Genomic DNA, 19,881 nt, shown 5'->3' on the forward strand with positions numbered 1-19,881 from the left:
AATCCAGATTAAACCATTTATCTTGCTGTAATATTCCATCATGAATATCAAACGCAGTAATGAGAGGGACGGGGAAAATCCATGTCCTTGAACACACATCGGACAACGAGACACAACCACATCTAAGCATCCATTTGTTTTTTTAAATGACCAAGCAACTACTTATTTATTTGATAATAACTTTTTTTTTATCAAACACACATTTCTCCAGCGTGTGCCTGCCTATTAACTTCCCGTCGCTACATAACTAGCCGCATTTTTCCGAGGCGAGTCACAGCAGGTCGTGTCTCTTTTAACTAGAGGCCTTCTCGTTAAGATTTACTGCTGACCTTTGACCCTCCCCCAACCGCACCCCGGGGTCTCCCTTATTTAATTACCAGCCTAATCCAATCTGCGTCGTCTCGCTGCTACGTCCCTTTAGCGTCTCTACTGCTACTCGAGTACTTCTGCCACACGTGTTGCGCGCAAAGCTTCCAAAACACACTTGAGAGTTCGTACAAGTTTGAAGTGAGCGAGCGAGATTGCATTTTATTCATCCCTGTAGGCAAATTGGTCGCATGCCCGGATAAATTTCATTAGGTTGGCTCCACGCACGCCAGATTTCTCACTCTTTGATGGCTCGACGTATATGTTACGACAAAGCCCGTTTTGCGGTTTCTGTGTGATAGTAAATGTCATCTTTCGAGTTTCTAGCGGGATATTTATCGATTTAAAGTCTGCGTTTGGGTTTTAAACGAGCTCTGGCTGATTTGATCCGATTTGAGTTGCAATCTTGTGTTGGATTCAAGAAAATAATCTAATTTAAAAATAATTCAAAGGAAAAATGATTTCGTATATGACTAAATTGAGTCACGATCACGAGAGGAAACGCGTACGTCAAGTTATCAGTATTTTTCCGTCTCGACTTTGTAATCCTTAAGACACAAGTGCGCTTCGAGCTCACTTTTACAAGACTCGCATGTTTGCACTGAATCGTCTCCGCCACATTCTTGCTTGATGCCCTAATCTCGAGCAGGGCGTCCACTGAATGACACCAGATTTCAGCTCAAAAGCACCGCATCAAAACAATGGGGCGGACACTTTTTTTTTTTCTTCCCCTCCCACTCGTAAACATGAGACTGGAATCTCGGAGGGCAAAGGGTTCAACAGAGTGACGGGGAGAAAAAAAAGAAAAGGGATGAAAGGTAGCGAGATTTGGAATTCTCTCCAGGCCATCTGCGGTCGCACCTGGTGACACCTGGCTGCGTGGCAAGAGCTTCATCTTGAAAATTGATAGTGTACTTGTAGTACCGGGTTTAGCCATAACACGTCTGGCAGCACTGAGCACTACTTGTAGAGCAGCAGTAGAATTAGTTTGGTATGCTAATTTTTGTTAGCCGGTCTATGGTGTTTGTATATTTATGTTAGCATGAAGCTAGCTAGTTTTTGTGAATTTCATCATCTTTAAATGATCGACGGGTACATTTTTTAACGTTGAGCTTTACTATATTTTCACATGTACGCTGGTCCTCCCAAAATTCAAGATACGATGACTCATCGACATTTAGCACATCGCAAAAACACGTATGGCACTTTGCTTTCAAAGCTCACCTCTAGTTGTGAGCTGGAACGCGACTAAGGTCAAAGTTTGGGAGGGAAAATTACACGGTCGTCATCGCCACGGAGACCAGAAAACAGAACATGGTCCCAGCTGCAAAAAAAAAAAAAGGCAAAATTATTTGAACTTTTGTGCGCTCTGAGATTTACGAGCCCCGAGCTCTCCAAGCCGGTGAGTTTCAGGATCGGTTGCCCGGGCGACTGGTAGATAAAGTCACAAGTTTGTTGATAACCTTAATGGCTTCAAGCTGCCTGTTCCTCTTCTATTGGATTTTTTGCGAGAAGCTCTAATTCACAGTCGCGGAGTAGGTCCTTCACTTGGACTAAACGCCATTGTTAATCTCCTCCCTGCTGAGCTTGAATGTCTTTCTATTGCTTTTCTAGTGACCGTTTCTTGTTCACTCATTTTCAAGAGGCATTGTGGGATACATTGAGTGCATCGTTTAGGGAATATATATAAGTACTACAAAATGGCCGAAAAAAGTTTGTAAATGTTGCTAAGGCCTAAATAATGCTTCACTCTCAAACCATGATGCTTGTTCAGGCACATTGTTGTTGTAAATATCTCGCTCGAGACCCTGAAGATGACATTTACGATGTGGTGAGAAACTGAACCGCAAAAAAAAAAAAAAGAAAAGAAATCTCCGCATCAACAAATACCACTACTGATAAATTGCCTCCTCAAATGCGACCGAGTTTTCCTGTCGTCAAATAACTCACACTTGTTATAGTTCTTTTTTTGAAGACGAGACGTTTAAACGTCGGCCGCTTTGTCGATTATGTCAAGCTAACTGTGCTAGCAACATTTTAACATTGCTCACACCAATCAAATCGTTGTAATGAGAAACATAAGAAATGAGAAACATATCATCTTTTCTGTTTCCACATTTATATTAATATTTCATTGCCAGATGAATGAAACCTGTTTCTCGAGCTGCTACTGCAATTTTGTTATAACTCTGAAAACAGTTTAGTTTTTATAAAAGGTGTGCTTAGGGCTGTATTGTACCAACAAAAGCACACAGTAGTTTGTTTTCAGAAAAAAAAAAATGGCTTCCTGCAATGTCATCTCAACAAAAGCTTGTCGAATGTAAAAAAAAATCTGCCATTTACGTCGGCGACAATGCTAACAAGAGCTAGCAAAATCCTGACTGATGATTATCCCATCACTGTGATGACACACTAAGTTACTTGAATAAACACGTCCGTCACCACCATTAAGCCGAAACACTAACATTTGACTTAGTGAGTGCGGGTCCACGCCCCAAATGGCTTTTGATGGAGGCTTCGGCGTGTGCGTGTACATTCGCCAGAGTGTCTATGCGTGCCGGTGCGCCCGCCGCTACGAAGCAATTTCCCAGCGTGCACAATCAATAAATCACACTCCTGATTACTCTGCAGGGGGAAATGGACTTTGTATTGTTTCTCTAAGACAAATGTCGGCCGCGGGCGAGACAGATCTTATTTTCAGGCTTCCAAAGACTCCCGCACACACGCTTCATGTCTTAAGCTTCAAGTTTGTTTTTCAATTCAGCCCAAAAAAAAGGTTCAATTCCACACCAGTTGGCATCTTATTGCAATCCTCAGTGTTTTTTTTCTTTGGCCTGAGGACAACCAATCAGAGGAAGACGACGGTGTCAATCTTTTCATTTGAGGGCCGAGGCGGCCTTAAAAATTCTCTTGTCGTGACAATTTTCAACTGTCAGAATCTGTAATGTAATGATTTGTTGCCAGTCCTGCAATTGATAGTATGACTGACATGATAATGTGAATTTGGTCAGGCTGACTCAACAAAAACAAACGCTTGACTGTAGGAAAACATTATCATTCAATTTAACGTACATTAAAAGAGTCGCTATGGTAACCACATATTACAGCAGTACAGTAATGTGGGCTTTTTTTTCATCCCCCTCAGGAGAGCGCTTCGACGCGATGAGTGGAAGCGGCGAGAGCCCAAAGTATCTGCAATGCATTACTCATAACCAAGTCGTACGCCATAAGTCGTAAATAAAAAAAACATTCGACAAAAGAATGTCAGAGCCGTCACTATGCCGGGGCCAGAGGAGGCAAGATGCCTTCCAGAGTTGGGAACTTTGTTGGGTGAAGATTTCCTTTGGAAGGGGGGCAATCATAAAAGCAAAGGCAAACAGTGAATTTTAATATTAATTTACAGATTTTGGAACGGCATACGTGTGCGTGTGTGGCTCGGCTCGTTGCATTTTCTGCCGATTTACGCCGGGGATGATTTCGGAGTAGCTCGGCTGCCAAAGCGCGAGTCATCTTCTCGTTAAAGCTCGCATGTGTTTCTCCCTCCGCCTTCAAAGCTCCTCACCTGCAAAGCGGGCTGGCGCTTTACCACGTTTTACAAACGTGAATTTTGAACGCTCGCGGAAAAAGAAGCCGTTTGATACAGCCACGGTTGCCATAACAAATGGGAATACATTTTTATTCCTCTAAAATAGAATGTTTGCACATGACACTCGAGGGGGTTGGGCACCAAATAAGAGTGACTCGGGAGTACATCACTCACAGTTAAGTGAATATCTCCTTTCACTTTGCAACCAACAATTATTTTAATTTATTTTATTTTTTGATAAATCTGATTTAAAAAAAAAAGAAAAAACGGAATTTCAGCCCTTGATTAATTCGATTGATTTCATCCCTTTCAAGGACGCTGCAAAACTGCTGAACGACAAAAGCGACAAGGACTCATTTTGCAAAAATCCAGAGGTCATATTAATGTCGGGATATTCCGTAAGCTTCCTTGAGTCTTTCTACCCATAAGAAACGATTGCATCGCTATCCTAATGGTGTCGTGCATTAGCGCTCGCGCACGACCTCACGTGCACACCTCTACAGATCTATTGATCCCCCCCCTTTTGAAAGTCATTACAGGGAAATACGAGCCATGTCGGAATTGGCAGCGTCATCAAAACACGATGACGGCGGCGAAACAAAGAAGCGGAACGGATAAAAGCCGCATAAATGGCCGGCCGACGGTTTCTTTTGAACTGGCGGGACAGAGGGTTTGATGTTTGGAGCGCAGCTGGGCAAAAGAGGAAGCGGTGGAAGGAAGGAAGGAAATGGCAATAAGCCCACGGGGAAGGCGGATGAGCGCTTCACGACAAGGTTGAAAAGTTCCACATTGTCTCTCTGCTAATTTGCGTGCGGGTCCGCATCAAGAATGTGAAGAGCAAAAAAAAATCACTTTCCCACAAGAGACAAAGAAAATAGCAACAGTTTGTGGTTGGACATGCACAGGCCATCTTTTCAAGCAGCACGGAAAAAAAATAAAAATAATCGTAATAATAAAATAATATAAAATCAATTCAAATAAAATAAATGTTGACACTCACGGCATTGAAGCCTGGGAAGAGGTTGAGAGCGGCCGAGGCGTTGTCCAATGGGAAGGGAAGAAAGTGCTTGACGCTCAGAGCACTGTGAACAGACGGCAAGGCTGAGCGGGCCATGGGGGGCACCAGGCCGTTGTGACATGTGTTACCTGTGTGGGGGGCACAAAATAATTTACACAATATTAATCAGAATCTCATCGATATTATTGAAAATAATTTTTTTAACTTGAGTTCCCCTTTAAATAATAATTCAAATTTCTTAAGCCCGATTTTTGCTGCCTGAGGAGTCCCTGGACTTTTTTTTTTTTTCCCTGCACTCCACTTTGGGAACATTGGTAATTTTATCAGGCAGTTCCATCGTGGGAAAAAAAATCTTCCATGGTTTCAGTCCAACATGTCCATTAGTTTTATGACTTTATTAATGCTCTTAAATCTTCACATGGCTGTCACGCTGATGACCAGCATGAAGGGCGAGTGCTAAATGTTTTATTTTGAACGTTTCAGTCACATTTAAGTGATAACGACTGACGGAAAAAAAAAAAAAAACATCTCGACTACAACAAGGCTCCACGCATGAAACATGTTTTGAATGACGTATGCATGTTGTGTTTATTCACCTACATTGGAACAGTTACTATGAGCCCCAAACATCTGCTTGAAATAAAAAGTTGGCGACGAGCGAGGGCTCGGCATCCAAACTCAGACACGCTTTCCCCCTAGAGATGAATCTCACTCAAATGGTCAAAATGCTTTGCATGTACAATTAAAAATTAACTATTTTCCAGGCTACTTTTAATCAGATAGCCAGCAGCTCGTTTTCAAACATTATAAAAAAAAAAAAAAACAAGTAAAGAAATCGTGACAAAGTGGGAAGGAGATTTATGTCCAGTGTCCATTCCCGCTCGGGAACAATGAAGGTTATTTAGGATTACAACCGGATGGAATGGTTACGATCCAAATTATTCATACCCTGGCCACTTACGGAGTTAAAGTGGACCTAATGTATGTTAGCCTTTATATATTTTTTTTCTGTAAACAACAGACAATTTAATCGTCAGGAAATCTATCAAACATCTTTGTAAGTATCAGTCTTCAATTAACAGGCGTCTTTACATTAAAGGAGTTCTTCGCATTTAAAAAACTGAATCCAATTCGTCGTGCCGGGTGCTGCTGTTTTGGTTAGCAACAGAGACTCGAAATCGGGCTAAGCGCAATTACTCGTTTTACTTCTTTTCACTTAACAGTTGTGAGATCATGCAAAAGGAGCAAAGCCAACGTCCAAAATCAGATTTTCCTGTCAACACAGTGAGTTTCGTCTTGATCGCAGCCACAATTTTCCATAAATTCCGCTTCGGGGCGACTCCAAAACCAAATCTTTGCGTGTGGACCAAAAGGCATAGAAAAATATACAATTGAGATTAGGCGGCCTCGGATGACCACCTGTGTCCTATCAGATGATCCGAATGTCACGAGCGAGCGCATTTACGGCGCGTCGGTCATGCCAGCTGAAGTTTTCATAAACGGCTCATTGGAAACAGCACGACATTTGCTTGACGTGCCAGGATCAGAGAAGAATAGGCCGATAAAAGCGTGGAGGCCGTCCAGAACTTGACGGAATTAAAGGAGCCCTAATGAAAAGCAGAGTGGCTTTGACGACAGCCAACACGTCGCATCAATTAGAGGCCAAGGAAAGCCACGGTGGCGGCGGTTCAGTCGAGAGTAAATAAAAGCAAACGTCGTAAAACGAAAAAAGCTGTGAGAAAGAGGAGGAAGACGGAAGGCTAGAAAGCGACACGCAGCCGCCATCGGTAGACGGGCCGAACGTCAACGTCGTCTTCGGCGAAAATAATAAATGCAGATTCGTAAACACAATTCATCTCGCGAACGTCACATTCGCCAAAGACAATTGAGTACTCAACAAACCTAACGCTGCAAAAAAAAAAAAATCCAAAATCGATTCCGAGTCAAACGAAAGCACTCAACCACAAAATGGAGCAATAAAACTCCTATTAAAATGAAGCATATGTGGTTGAAAAAAAAATTAATAAATGCTTGAAAAGATGTAAGCAGGAAGAAAAGATGCCAGAGAGTGACAGCGTCGCCATCTGCTGCCAGGAGGGCCGCATGCGGTGACTCATGCGGAGGCTCCTCTTTGCGCGTCGTGCTTCTAATAAACAAGAAAAGGCCATGTTTTGGTGCCACGTTCCACGTCAGCACGCCCCTGTGAGGATTCCGTTTGGGTCGTCTGCGGCGTGATGACGATCGAAAATACAGGTCAAGTGTTGGGGAAATTGGAAATAAATTCCACTTTTACAAGGAAAAAAAAGCAGCTACTCGAATGCCCCCCCCCAAAAAAAAACGATTGCTGATGTTTTGCCTGCAGATGTGAGGAGATAGCATGACGGTCGTGACCTCCGACCTAAACATGTCCGGACACAAAATGGTACATTCCAGCCATGCTGTACTGGCGACTAAGCTGGTCAGCATTAATCAATTTAATGTGACACAATTGTACAGATGAACAAACGGGAGTGACGCTCTCTTTAGCTGTAAAACTAAAAGCACTTCAAAGGAACTGTCATGTCACTTTTATCACTGTGGAAAAAAAATGAGATAACATCTGAGCGAAGAACCTTAAATGACTCAAGCCGAAATACAATTTAGACTCCCCAACCAACATGGGTTATCTCTCAAGTGCCTTAAGAAAAACAAAATTCAATGAATCCAGGAGAACCTATGGTGAGCAGGATGTTGTAAATAAAAGTTCAGAGAAGATCGAGAAGGCTTGCCCGAAAAAAGGAGTCGCCGCTTTTGAAGGTACAAAATGGGAAGCAAAGATCCATCATCTGCTTTATAGACACTTTTGCACAGGTAATCGCGTTTAAAATCTTTGCTTGGGTTGTCTTTGAAGAACGTAGCGAAACGTAACAGCAAATGAGAGTTCTGGCGGCCTAATGTCATTAATCCATTTTAGTGTCAAAATAGCACCTCCCTGCCATTAATCCTAGCAATAGAAAAGTCAAACTTTTGGATTCCAGACATCAACCACCAGCCTCCAAAATAACCACTTCATTTTCTCATTTGACACTTGATGCTAGTATGCTAGCCTTTAGGCTAATTCTACCAAAAGCAAGGTATTGCTATCTTATGAATTAATTAGCCAGTCCATCAACGAATGTCTGGATTTTGCGCTCGGATGCCGTCGGCGCTTCTTTCTGAGCATTTAACCTCGCACATCTTGTCGCACTTTCAAATGAGGTGGTTGAGAAAAATCTAATTAGCATTAAAGCCGTTTAGCATATTTCTTGACTACTTTGCCTGGGTCGAATAACGAAGTTGACGAGTGCACGCGGATTCCTTTTTGTCATTTCGCATGAAGTTTCTTAGGCAGCTCATCGGTGTAGTTATTGCATCATTTGTGGTTGGAAGACCTTGAGGAAGATGATGTAACTGCAGCCGTTTGCTTTGTTGAATTATTAACGGATTTTTTGTCCGGTCTAGCGCAAACATTGATGTGGACGTGCGTGCAACGTGTTCTACCAGTTGAATCGGTGAGTGCCGGCATGATAAATGTGTCATTTTTAATTGAATAAATGACAGCAATTTTGGGTTGTATATTTGGTTATGACAGCAATGGCCGAAGTGGACGCGTGCCTAATTTCCGGCAGGTCGAGCATCTGCGGCGATGGCAGGAGGGGAAACGCGGGGGATGGTTAGGGCTAATAGCGCCTTGGTGCATCATGGGTAATCCGCGCATCTGTGGAGACTCCACTCAACGCTAGAAGGTCCAAAGCGATTTTGGCGCAACATATGCTTCCATGCATGGCTGCTGCTGCTGCTCCGCTAGCCGGCTGAGCCTGCCTGCAGTGCTGCTTTCACTGTGGCCACACAGCCGATAAAATTGTTTATCTAGCACAGATGGGAAATTAATCATTTCTTTTACTTTGGTGATAGGACGCATCGGTAACGCTGAAGACCCGACAGAACAGGGGGGGGGGGGGGGGGGGGTGTTTGCAAAATGTTATTTGAAGCACAACAATAGCGCAAGGGAGTGCCATTTCGAAAGAGTCAACAATCGAAACTATGAAAGCGTCCAGATCCAGGTTCTTTTCTTCTCTCCAAGATTGTCTTGCTTTGAGGAGGTAATCAAGTTCAGCTTGACCTAACATTGAGTGTATTGGTATTGCGTTCAGCAGAACGGCCTCTGGTGCTCTGCCTTTATTGACATCGCAGGGGGATGAGGCTTGATAAATATCTGCTGTGTCCTCCTCACGCAAGACAACTTGGCTGCATCTCTCGCTTGGTTTTTTTTGCCGGAGGTGTAAATATTTGAGTTCTACTTTTGGTCTGTCAGGACTCAGGTGGGCCAGAACGGAGGGATTCGCACAAAGCCCCCAAGGTCCGGGTGGCCCAAAACAACTACTTTCTCCTCAGGGGCTTGATAATTAAAAGTGTGAATCCTATTAACTGGATTCGAGTAAATGAAATGTAGCAAATACAGAAAGAAGGAAGAGGGAATTTTAAAAAAATACAGTGGTGCCTTGAGATATGAGCCGGATTTCTTTCACTTGGAAATGTTTCTCAAATGCTAACATGCTAACAGTAGTTATGCTAACATACAGCAAAAGGGTGATTATGTATTTGTAAATTTCGGTGTGAAAATGTGAAATACTGAAAAAGTATTGGAATGTGAAAAATGAATTGGACTGGTTTAAGTTGTTGAATGTGGTTGAATTGGGGCAAAAATGTCAATTTTTCAATGGTTTGAATAATATTTGAATAAGTACAATAAAAACATGAAATAAGGAGAGATGAGCTGAATTTGGAAAATATCTCAATTTTGGGGAATTTTTCTCAGTGTTGCGAATGAGCTGAATATATTCACCCAGCTAAGGATAACAAGTGTCTGAATATAAAATGTCAAAAGAATAGATTATTGCTTTTCAGCACAATAATTGTTGAAGGCCAACGTGGGACGACAAACAAAGTATAGAGAGAGACGCTTGCGCATGTGCTTTCTCCTGTTGACACGGCGACGACTAAATGTGACTGCAAATATTTGTCCACATAAATTAGAATAACATCTTATTTTTATGCCGGGCTATATTCCAGATGGTAAATAGCCAAACCGCTACAGCGTGGATGGAGATGCTGGGGGATGCGAAAATAACGCCAACAAATACATAAGCGTAACTCGCAGAAAACAAACCCTGAGGCTAGCGTGGTTTGTTTGGTCACGTATGAACGCTATCATTCCAACCCTGGTGCGCACTGAACCAGCAGACTGAAACTGGGCAACTGTGGGGGTGAGACGGAACGCCAAAAATCACGCTTTTGCGGTTACATCACAATATTGTCATGACCGATGCAGACAAGTTTCGTCGTCCGCGAATGAGAAGTTGAGTTGACTCGTGTTGTCCTAGCTTAGCATCACGATGTAGCTGGTTCAAACCAAAATGGCCGACTTCCTGTTCAATTCCAAGCATGTGTTTTTGAGACTTTTTCGCCCATTTTTTTCTTATTTTTTTTATTGATCAGACAAACGTTTTGCTGCTTCAATCCAAAACAGCTAATTTCTTTTCAGAACCCCTAAAAGTACCGACTTTTTTGCCAAAATAGACACATTTGCAATAATCAGTGAGTTGTTGGCCGGGCACCTCAGACGTCCCTTCATTTGTCGGGAGTCAGCTGCCTCGCATTGGGAGTGTAATCACGTTGGAATAACTATCAAAATTGGATTCATCATAATTGGATTTCTCCTGTTTGCCAAGGGGGAAAAAAAGCAGTGGCGCCCCGACCGCCGGAGTCTCTCAGACTCTCTCGTCCATCTCCAGTCCACGACACGAAAAGAGAGCAAGAGAGTGCCGCGAGGTGATTCATTATTAATGGCAGTCGCCGTTCTCCAGACATTTTTTTTTTTTTTTTTATTATTGGCTCTTGACACAGCACTGAGCCCAGATAAGTGAATGTTGAAGGGTAAGGTAGAGGACGGCCAATGAACTCGCTCCGTCTGGCCGTATAACGCTTCAGGCCGCCTCGTTAAAATGCCCACTCGAAAGAATGAATCCAGTGTGCCCCCTTGAACATATTCATTACAAATTCAAAATATTAGGTTCGTCGTTGGTGCCCCCACCAAATAACTGCTTTTTTTACAGACAGGTTTGAATTTAGAGTTGCGCACCTAGGGTGTAGTACCGTGTTACACCACAACAGGTGGGGCAGCACTGAGCTCTACTGGAAGTCCTGCAGCGTAATCTAGAGGCAAAGAAAATCTTCAACTAATCTCCCGTCATAATATTTGTCCCCACAGAGGAGAGAGAATATATTTCGGCTCAAATCTATGCTAATTGATGCTAGCCTATTCTAGTCTATAGACTTTTTGTCTCGTATTCATCTTTTGCTCCGAAACATCCCCCATTTTTACATGCTAACCACTTCAAAGAGTTGAAAATAGATTGAGAACAAATCTCTCAAACGCTTGGAATGTATCGCAAGGGTCGTAAAACTCCGCCTCCTCCCCCCCCACTCTGCCGGAGTCATGCAGCATCGTGTGGAGCCTCAAGACACAAAGTATTTAATTTTTGGTTTTCACAACAACCAGTAAAAATAGTTTCGTAAAATACATCGGGGTACACATGTTTTGGTAACAAAGGAGAACGTCCGTTTGTTTTTCATTTCCAATTATTACATGCCTCAGTCAGCTCGTTTTATTTATTGCCTCCCTCATGGCTTGTTCCTTGACAGCGTGAGAACGAGAACAGGCACTATGGAATATTTTAAAAAGTGTGTCGAAGTTGAAATGTGTTAAAAATTTTCCCGACATTGCAGGTGACCTATCGCAGGTTCCCGCCGGGATTGGCTGGAATTAGTTACTGCGCATGCATTTCATTTTAATTGGGAAAACAAGAGTTTTCCCCCCGACGGTCATGTGGTCCGTGCGTCCCCCCCCGTTAGCGTCCTTACATGTACCGTGAGCGTCTGGCTAATAAACGCGGCGGCCTCCGACAGTGACTCCACACGTTCCCTGTAATCTGAGGTTAACCAGCAAGGCGTTCGCAGCGACCGCAAAGCCATTTCCTCCGGGCCCTTTGCAGAGTGAGAGCTCGAGCTCGAGCTCGAGAATGGAGAGAGAGAAAAGACGACTGCACTTTGTCCAGTCTTGCCGCGCTTTTCATGTTTATGATCACATTTCTTTTTAAAATGCATTTCAAAGCTGACAAACCGTTGTATGAATAATTGAAAGGGGTCGTCGTTTTCTATTGGCCGCTCAAGCACTCAGGATGCATAAAAGGCAGAGGGAGATTTGTTTTTTTCTTTTTTTTTAAGTGCGCTTGTTTCACTCGGCTTTGATTGCGGATGAGTTAAAAAGATCGAGCCGGCGTATCGTTTCGCGTCCGTGGACGAACGAAATGACGGATTAATTAACACGAATGTTTGTCTCGATGCACCTGATAGAGACAAATGTTGCCTAATAACATTTACGATGGGCGTGAATGCTCATCTCGGCATTTACGTGACTGCTCGAGTAGCGACCAATCACGGCTCAGTTTGCACACGTCACATGATCAAGGTCAAAAGGCATTTTTAAAGGGATTCAATGTACAGGAAAAATACTGAAATGATCATTTTAGACAAATAGGAACTTTTTACTGTTGAAAATTCTTTAAGAGGATGTGACATGAGACAAAAATATATCTATAATATTCTTCTTTTCTGCATCTCGGCATGTGACCTCTCCTCAAACTTGGCGTAGGCGTGGGATGGCGAGACCACCGAGCCGCAATATTTTTCCCGCAAATTGGACGTGGGTAACGGCATTTTCTTTTCATTACAGCCACTTGAAAAATACAAATGTTATTACTCAACTGACCCCCACTGGCATGAGAAAATGCAATTTTCTCCTAATTGTCATGCATTATCTTACTAAATTCATGCAGATGCTCGCCTACTGTGCAGAAAGGCTGGCAGGGGTGTAAAGACAATTTGCTTTCAATATGAGGAATAAATACAGGAATGAGTAGAAACATTTCGTAACATGTTCAGTGATTTAATTCTAGTGCAATGAGGATTAGGAAAAAATGAGAAAGAAAATTCCCCAAAAATTGATTCACAAATAACATTTTTTTTCAATTATGTGCAATTACAATGTCCTTCAAAAATGTAAAGAAAAAGTACCTTGCAAGCCAAAAAAGCTAAGAATTTATTTACTTTAGAAAAATCTGGTAAAAAGAGGAAAGACTGGTATGAAATTATATTTGATTTTAATGCAATGCGGGTATGTTTGTTGTTTTCAAACAATATCAATGATGTGCTTATCGGGTAAAAAAAAAAATTGTGTCAAAAATAATAAGGGATTAATTTTCTATGTATTTTGAATACATTTTGAAAGCACTAATAAGGTTAATAATAATAAAAAGTAAAAAAAAAACTATATATATATTAATGCAATTAATGTTTTTAAAGTGCTATGTTTAAGATTTAAAAATATTTGTTTTTGTACCCCCCCAAAAAAATCCCCAAATGAAAGTCAATTCATAAACTTGTTGACTTCTCTCTCTTTTTGAGTTTCAAGTTGAAAAAGCAGCCCCCTGTTGTCGTGTCCATCCTGGGACTTTCTCCTCCGCATCCAACATCATCAACCCTTCCTTCCTCTCTTCCTCTCCAACAACAGATGCCTTTAATCCGTGGGATTACGTCCACGAACAAGGTCACCCTCGCCTGCCACGAATCGGACCCGCACTTCCCCGTGCTGTCAGTGTTTATAATCCATGCAGAGCTCCTCCGCCTTTATGTTTCTTTCCCGTTTTTTTTTTTTGCGGGATTACAATCAAAGGAAACTCAAGTGGATCACCTGCCAGATTGAATACGACACACTTTCATCCGGAACATACGCACGCACACACCGAGCAGTCGTGCATGCGTGTGCATGTGGCACATCCAAAAGACAGCCCAAAAAAAGGGACTCACCGAAAAAGATGCTTCCCTCCATAGCTCCTTCACGCTTAACTCCGTGTCAGTGTGTGTGCGCGTGCAGCATGGCCATATACTCCTCAGGCGTGTGGGTGGGTGCGCGTGTGTTCACTCCGGCGTCAATGCTCGCTCTGCAAACTGCACGCGGATCGCTTTCTTCCTCCCTCCCTCGCTCTCTCTCTCTCGCCCTGCATTCCCTCGGCCTCGCTCTCCTCCTCCTCCTCCACCTCCTCCTCCTCCCTCTCTCCAAAGTGTCTATCTCCATTTTCCAGCCTCTCCTCTCCCAGGAGGTCTCTCATCTTTGTTTTATGTGTCAACCAAGCCTCTCGCGCTCACTCACCTTTTATTTCATCTCACTGCTCCTTGGCTTCCGATTTTTAATCCCGCGGCCCCTCTTCATTCGCCAGACGTATCTTTACTTCCCCGACTCCTCTCCTGTTTTTTTTTTTCTTATGCTCTTATTCCTCACGCTCAGCGCCAAACGGTGATCTCATAGCGGTAATAAACTCGATATGCAAAGTGGCGGATGAGTGTAATGGATCCCGATGGATTTCCTCTCGCGTTCCGATGCGCAATGTAAATGGTCGGAGTTAAGAGTGAAACGTGTGATGAGTGGGATTAAAAGTGTATGGCGACAAGTGAAATGTGCGATAGGCAAATCAAATGATTTATATATATATAAATATGTTTGGGTTTTTTTACACACATACATGCACACACACAGCCTTATTTGAAGGCATCGAGTACTCAAAGAGGCTGCTAATACTAGCTCCCCCGATACTGTCCGTTATCGGTGAGTATTCAAAAAGTAAATACTTTTTTACAGGTGTCGGTGTGATTTTTATTTTACGCTTAACTTCTCGAAAGTTTCTTCCACATTATTAGCGTCTGGATTATGATAGAGAAAAAATGCTAACGTTGGGTCTCCTCGGCAAGGTCATTAAGGGACACATATGGACGTCGGGCGGTTTTTGACTGACGCCTTTGCGCGGCAGGTGGCAGCTAATCTTCTACAAAATGGAGCTAATGATGATGCGGGTCGTTCAGCAGCCACTCAGCTAGGCTGTTTGGATTTTACGACCCCGTGACGTCGGCCGTCATCCATCATGTTAGACGCCAGAATGGGGGGGGAGGCGTTACACTAGCTGCTTAGCGTTAAGAGCACAGCTGCTTATTTCCCTCAGGAGTCGCTGCGGACCAAAACTAAAGAAAAATGAGAATGGTTCATATGGGACAAGCCAGGTGGCCAAGCAATAAATTAGTAAAGTCGACGTACTGTGCGCCACCTAGTGGCCGACAAGATGTATAAATGAAAAGTGATACATGCAATTATTGTTCATTTAATATTTCAAGCCTTCAAATTTATATTCAAATTAAATTCCTCAAGACTTGTTCATTTTTACATTGTTTAAATAAGTTTAATGATTAAATATTTTTTCATCACTGCTGACACACTTAACATGGGAGCATTCAAAAGTTTCAGGAGTTCAAATGTAAAAAAAAAATGGTACCGTTCTACTAATGTTTAATCAGCGATATGTTGATTTAGGACATTTTAATTCCCTCAATTATAGGCTGTTTTTCTTTGATCGCATTCCATTTGTTAATGGTGCGATCATTCTTCCTAATAATAATCAATGACCAAAGCAATTCAAGGCGACATGTGTTTGTTGCTAACACCACATTATGTCAAACGATTGTAAAAGTTCTGTTTTGCTGCGTTGCTTAGCATTCCCGCTCAGGCATGCTCTCGCACAAACACACACACACACACACGCACGCACACAAAGAGTAGTCTGATTGTCCGACTGTACCACTTGCACTGAAGGTCAGACAGAATTGACCGATTCAAGTCGAAGGCGACGCTATCGACTACAAATGAGATGCCTTTCTTAATCAAAGCAATGCACGCACACGGAAGGCACACACACGTACACACGTGTCTTGCAGATTCCCCATGACGCGTCTGCTCCAATCAAAAATAATAAATGAAATGTCCTCTACCAGTTCAGTTCATCAGCTAGCGCCCCCTTCAGGCTTCTTTGGCCAAGCGTTTTGGCCCACACACGTTTTCAATTAATCCTCAATTCCCATTCTGCCTGTCCAAGCTCGCCCCGTCTATCCTTTCATCCCCGGGAGCCTGATTCCTGTAAATATATTGAATCTATAAGCGTTTTTTAACGGTGATTTACAGGCGTTATTTGTCAGTGTAGCGTGTCGAGAAGCGCGGGATACTTCATTAATCTCGCTGTCGCTTTTAAAACGCTTTTCGATAGCTTGAAGGAAATAACTGCACTTTTTTTCAAGCTCCGGGGAAAGTGAATTTAAAATATATTCTGGAGTTTATTTTTGCTTTCATATTTTATTTTATTTTTTTTAAATTGTTTTTTTATATAAATATTTCCGAGTGTTTTTTTTTTTTTTAAATAAATTAGTTTTATTACAACATGGGTCAAAATGAGTGAATTTGGAATCTTTGACAGATTCAATCACGTCAAACTATTTTTTGTCAAAGAAAAAATTTCATATTTCCTGCCACCATACATGTTATTAACCTCGTTTCAAAGGCTTGATTTGCCACCACGGTGAAGCGGCGCGGAGGAGAAGCCCGAATGCGCCGTGACGTAGAGCCCGGGATACTTCATTAATCCCGATGTCACTTTCACGACGCCTTTCATTAGTTTGAGGACGACAGGATCCGTGCAGCGCTCGTAAAGGAGACGCCAGAGAGGGGGAAATGGGCCTCCTGAGGGAGCTTGTTGACCCACAAGGCGGAATGAAGCGCTATCATGTTAACAGAATCATTCTGGGAGGGAAAAATTGTCGCAATCGTGTGCCCGCTTTTATGCTTTGTGAATCTCGAGTAGAACCTCTTATGTCCAAAGCAATTTATTGCAAGATGCTGGACAAAATCCTATTTGTTTGGAGTATCAAGAATAAAAAAAAATCACTTATATTTACAAAAAAAAAAATACTACTCATCAGCCAATTAGCTCAGCGCTACGAGGAGCTTCAACATTCCTGAAAATTGGTTTCCATACAAAATCGCTTTCTGCACAAGCCTATCATTAAACGCTGATCTTAGCGGAAAATTGTTTTAAACGGAAAACCTTTTTGCTGGTGCACATGAGAACATTTCTTGGCATACATTTGTGCCAGTGCTTGTTCTCAGGCAGGTGCGTTTGTGTTAACTTGTCCGAACTGATGATTTGGCTGGCGTACAAAATGATGTAAGGCTGAGCCAGAGCTGCGACTGCTTCGCCTCTCGAGAACGTCCCGGCGTGTCGCTTCACGTTTGCTTGAGATTTATCAAGCGGCCGTCACGGGGAGAAGGCGCTCGTGCAGACGGCAGGGGGGGGGGGGGGGGGGTCAAACTACAGTGTGACTTATCAAGTTCCAAACGTTGTCGGAGTGAGAGTGACAGAAGTCTTGTGAGATTTACGTAAATCTTGGATGATTGCGTGGAGGTCTTGCGAGAATTACATAAATCTCACGTGATTAGCTTGAAGCCTTTGAATATTTGAAGAACTGAATCAGCAGAATTCCTGCAGAATTTGGTGCTAATCTTGAGAAATCTGCTGAAGTCTCACGTTATTTCTTTCGCATGATAGTTCTTGTATGATCAGATCACAACATTCACTGTGCAAGTCTCACATGATGCTGACTTCTCTAAAATAATTTTGTGCAAGTCTGGCGTGATTTAGAGAAGGTCTCGCGAGATGTTTCCGGAAGTTGCATGAGAGTTGCTTAAATCTAATTTTGCGTAATTCGAGGACATCGAGCATGATTTCGCTGGAATCTCATAGGAATTGGTCAAGTCACATGATTTCGTAAAAATCTCGAGCAAAACGTGAGAAATGGATATTACAGGAACTAAAATCTTGTGTCATTTGGCAGGAATTTGATGAGATTTGGCAAAGCCTTGCGTAAGGGCGTCGTCTCCCATGCAAGTCTTGGCAAGAGACATTCACGAATAGTTTGATGCAATTTGAATTTCGTGTTGTCACATATATTGAGTTGAAGTGCCGAAATTTGTACGTTGCAGTCTTTATGTGATTTTTTTTATGGTTCAGCTCTGATGCTTAACATTGTGTTAGTGTTAAGTGTTTTTTGGTGACCTGTGATTGCAAGGACTTTTCACTGGAGCATCTCCAACTTTTCGAAACATGCATCCCCCCCCCTCCTCCCCACTTAGCCTGTTGCGACTCAAGTCAGACTTCCCACCGCTTCCCCTCCACGTGTTTCTTATCAGCGGGCGGCCAGATAAGCGCTCGTACCTGGGGGCCTCCAAGCCCGGGAGCGACTCGAGGAAGACTGGAACAAGTGGCAGCATCTCCAAACTATTCTGGCTGTTTCCATTTACAGCTGGGAGTCATCTGGGACCGAGGCAGCTGAGGACGTTATTAATGCTGGGAGATAGCGACTCCGCCGGGGCGGGAGACCAGTTGCTGTGAGATTGAAGCAAGAAAAAAAAAAATATTAGCAGTTTGTCAAACTCCACAAACTTTTGACCCTTCGCCTCGCTTGTTTTATGTTTTTCATAGCTGGGAGGATCCAAATATCCTCCTCCCCTTTTTTTTTTTGTCGAGCAACTCTTTGCGTTGGAGTAAATGGAAGCAGACAGCGGACCAAGTCGCAGAGTCCCGGCCGGTGGACGTTGATTGCTAGCAGGTGGTCCTTCAAACGCTCGTGGGTCGGAGAACACGCTGTAAACGAGGTATATTGAAGCAAAAATGTTTCGCATTACCTTGCGCCGACTCGGCGTTTTTAAAGCTTTTGGCAGATTGTAAACAGTTCTCGCCGTGCTTATGTTTAAACGACGTGATTAGAAGCGGATTAAAAGCAAATGGATTTACCTTCTCGCTGACACAAATCGGCCTCGAATTCATCGGATCAAAATCAGGCCTCATCCTAATGTAGATTAAAATACAAACACGGGTTCAAATGTGCCCTTGTGACGATAAATAAATATCAAAGGAGCTGTTAAGTTCTATTAGACTCCCGGCGAGTGTTTTTTTTTTTTTCCGTAATGGCGGCGGCGTGTGAAGTCAATCAAAGCTGCTGACTTAAAAAGCTGGTGATAAGCTCCCTCAAGTTTGATTTCACCTTTTGTCTGGGCCGCCGCTTCACTCGATCGCCTTTCCGCGTCTTTAGAGTCGGCGGCAAAAGCGTTTGACTCTAATTTGTTGCTCGTTAGACTGCAGCGATCGCGCCTTCCCCCGGAGATCAATACCTGCGCTCGTCCGCTCGGCCCGCATTCTGCTTGACGGGCTGCAGGGACTGATAACGAGGAAGAAGAAGAAGACCAAGAAGCGGGAGATTGGGAGGAGACGACTTGTGCGGGGAATGACAACAAGATCCATTTAGAATGGCTTTTATACGCCCCCCCCCCTCGCCATTTTGTGAACTTTTAATTAGCGCGTGCATGAAACCACTTGAGGTTTTCATAAAAAGCTTCAAAGTGTTTAAGAGTCTTCCGACGCTCTCTTTTGGAAATTCAAAATAATTTTTTTGGGGGAAGATTAGCAGCGTGGGGAGACGCATATTATCATTGTTGGTGTTATTATTATTAGCTACCCGGGCGAGACCATCTTGTTGGAAATTCATCGCTTTGAAAACATTTGGTATAATTGGAATGGCCTCGGCGCTGATTAGAAAAGTGGAACAAAAGGTGGCGTGGAGTGTCGTCGTATTTTTAAATGAAGGCAGGCGGTCATTTTGGGTTGTCACTTTTTTCAGAAGTAACAAAAAATGAATTGGGAAAATATGACAATCTAAATCTCAATTGAAAAAAATTCAAAGCCTCAACGCATAAATCTGAATTTTCGCAAGACTGTGACTTCATTCCTCCCAAGTGAGTTGAAAAAAGGCGCCGAGGGTTGCAGACAACCTTGGAGCTTTTCCTTCCAATATCGATTATCGCATAACGCCTGCGTGGTGATATCATGGTTATCATTGGCAA

The 19,881-nt window shown here is 42.9% G+C and overlaps 1 protein-coding gene across 11 annotated transcripts in view; it reads right to left on the bottom strand.

Annotated features, from left to right (window-relative positions):
* Positions 1–19,881, bottom strand: part of znf385d (zinc finger protein 385D) — a 53,880-nt gene that overhangs the window by 12,167 nt on the left and 21,832 nt on the right. For 7 of the 11 annotated variants that reach the window (XM_061289374.1, XM_061289379.1, XM_061289375.1 and 4 more), the window contains 2 exons: positions 18,197–18,367; positions 4,953–5,098 (listed from right to left, as the gene is read on the bottom strand). In XM_061289374.1, the coding sequence (XP_061145358.1) occupies positions 4,953–5,098; positions 18,197–18,278 (228 nt within the window). In that variant the 5' untranslated portion in view covers positions 18,279–18,367. Of the gene's footprint in view, positions 1–4,952; positions 5,099–13,916; positions 14,101–18,196; positions 18,368–19,881 lie in introns of those variants that run through there. The other 4 variants (XM_061289381.1, XM_061289376.1, XM_061289378.1 and 1 more) reach the window with 3 other exon arrangements.

Source organism: Syngnathus typhle, linkage group LG10 (genome assembly GCF_033458585.1).
Source record: "Syngnathus typhle isolate RoL2023-S1 ecotype Sweden linkage group LG10, RoL_Styp_1.0, whole genome shotgun sequence".
NCBI classification, from domain to species: Eukaryota; Metazoa; Chordata; class Actinopteri; order Syngnathiformes; family Syngnathidae; genus Syngnathus; species Syngnathus typhle.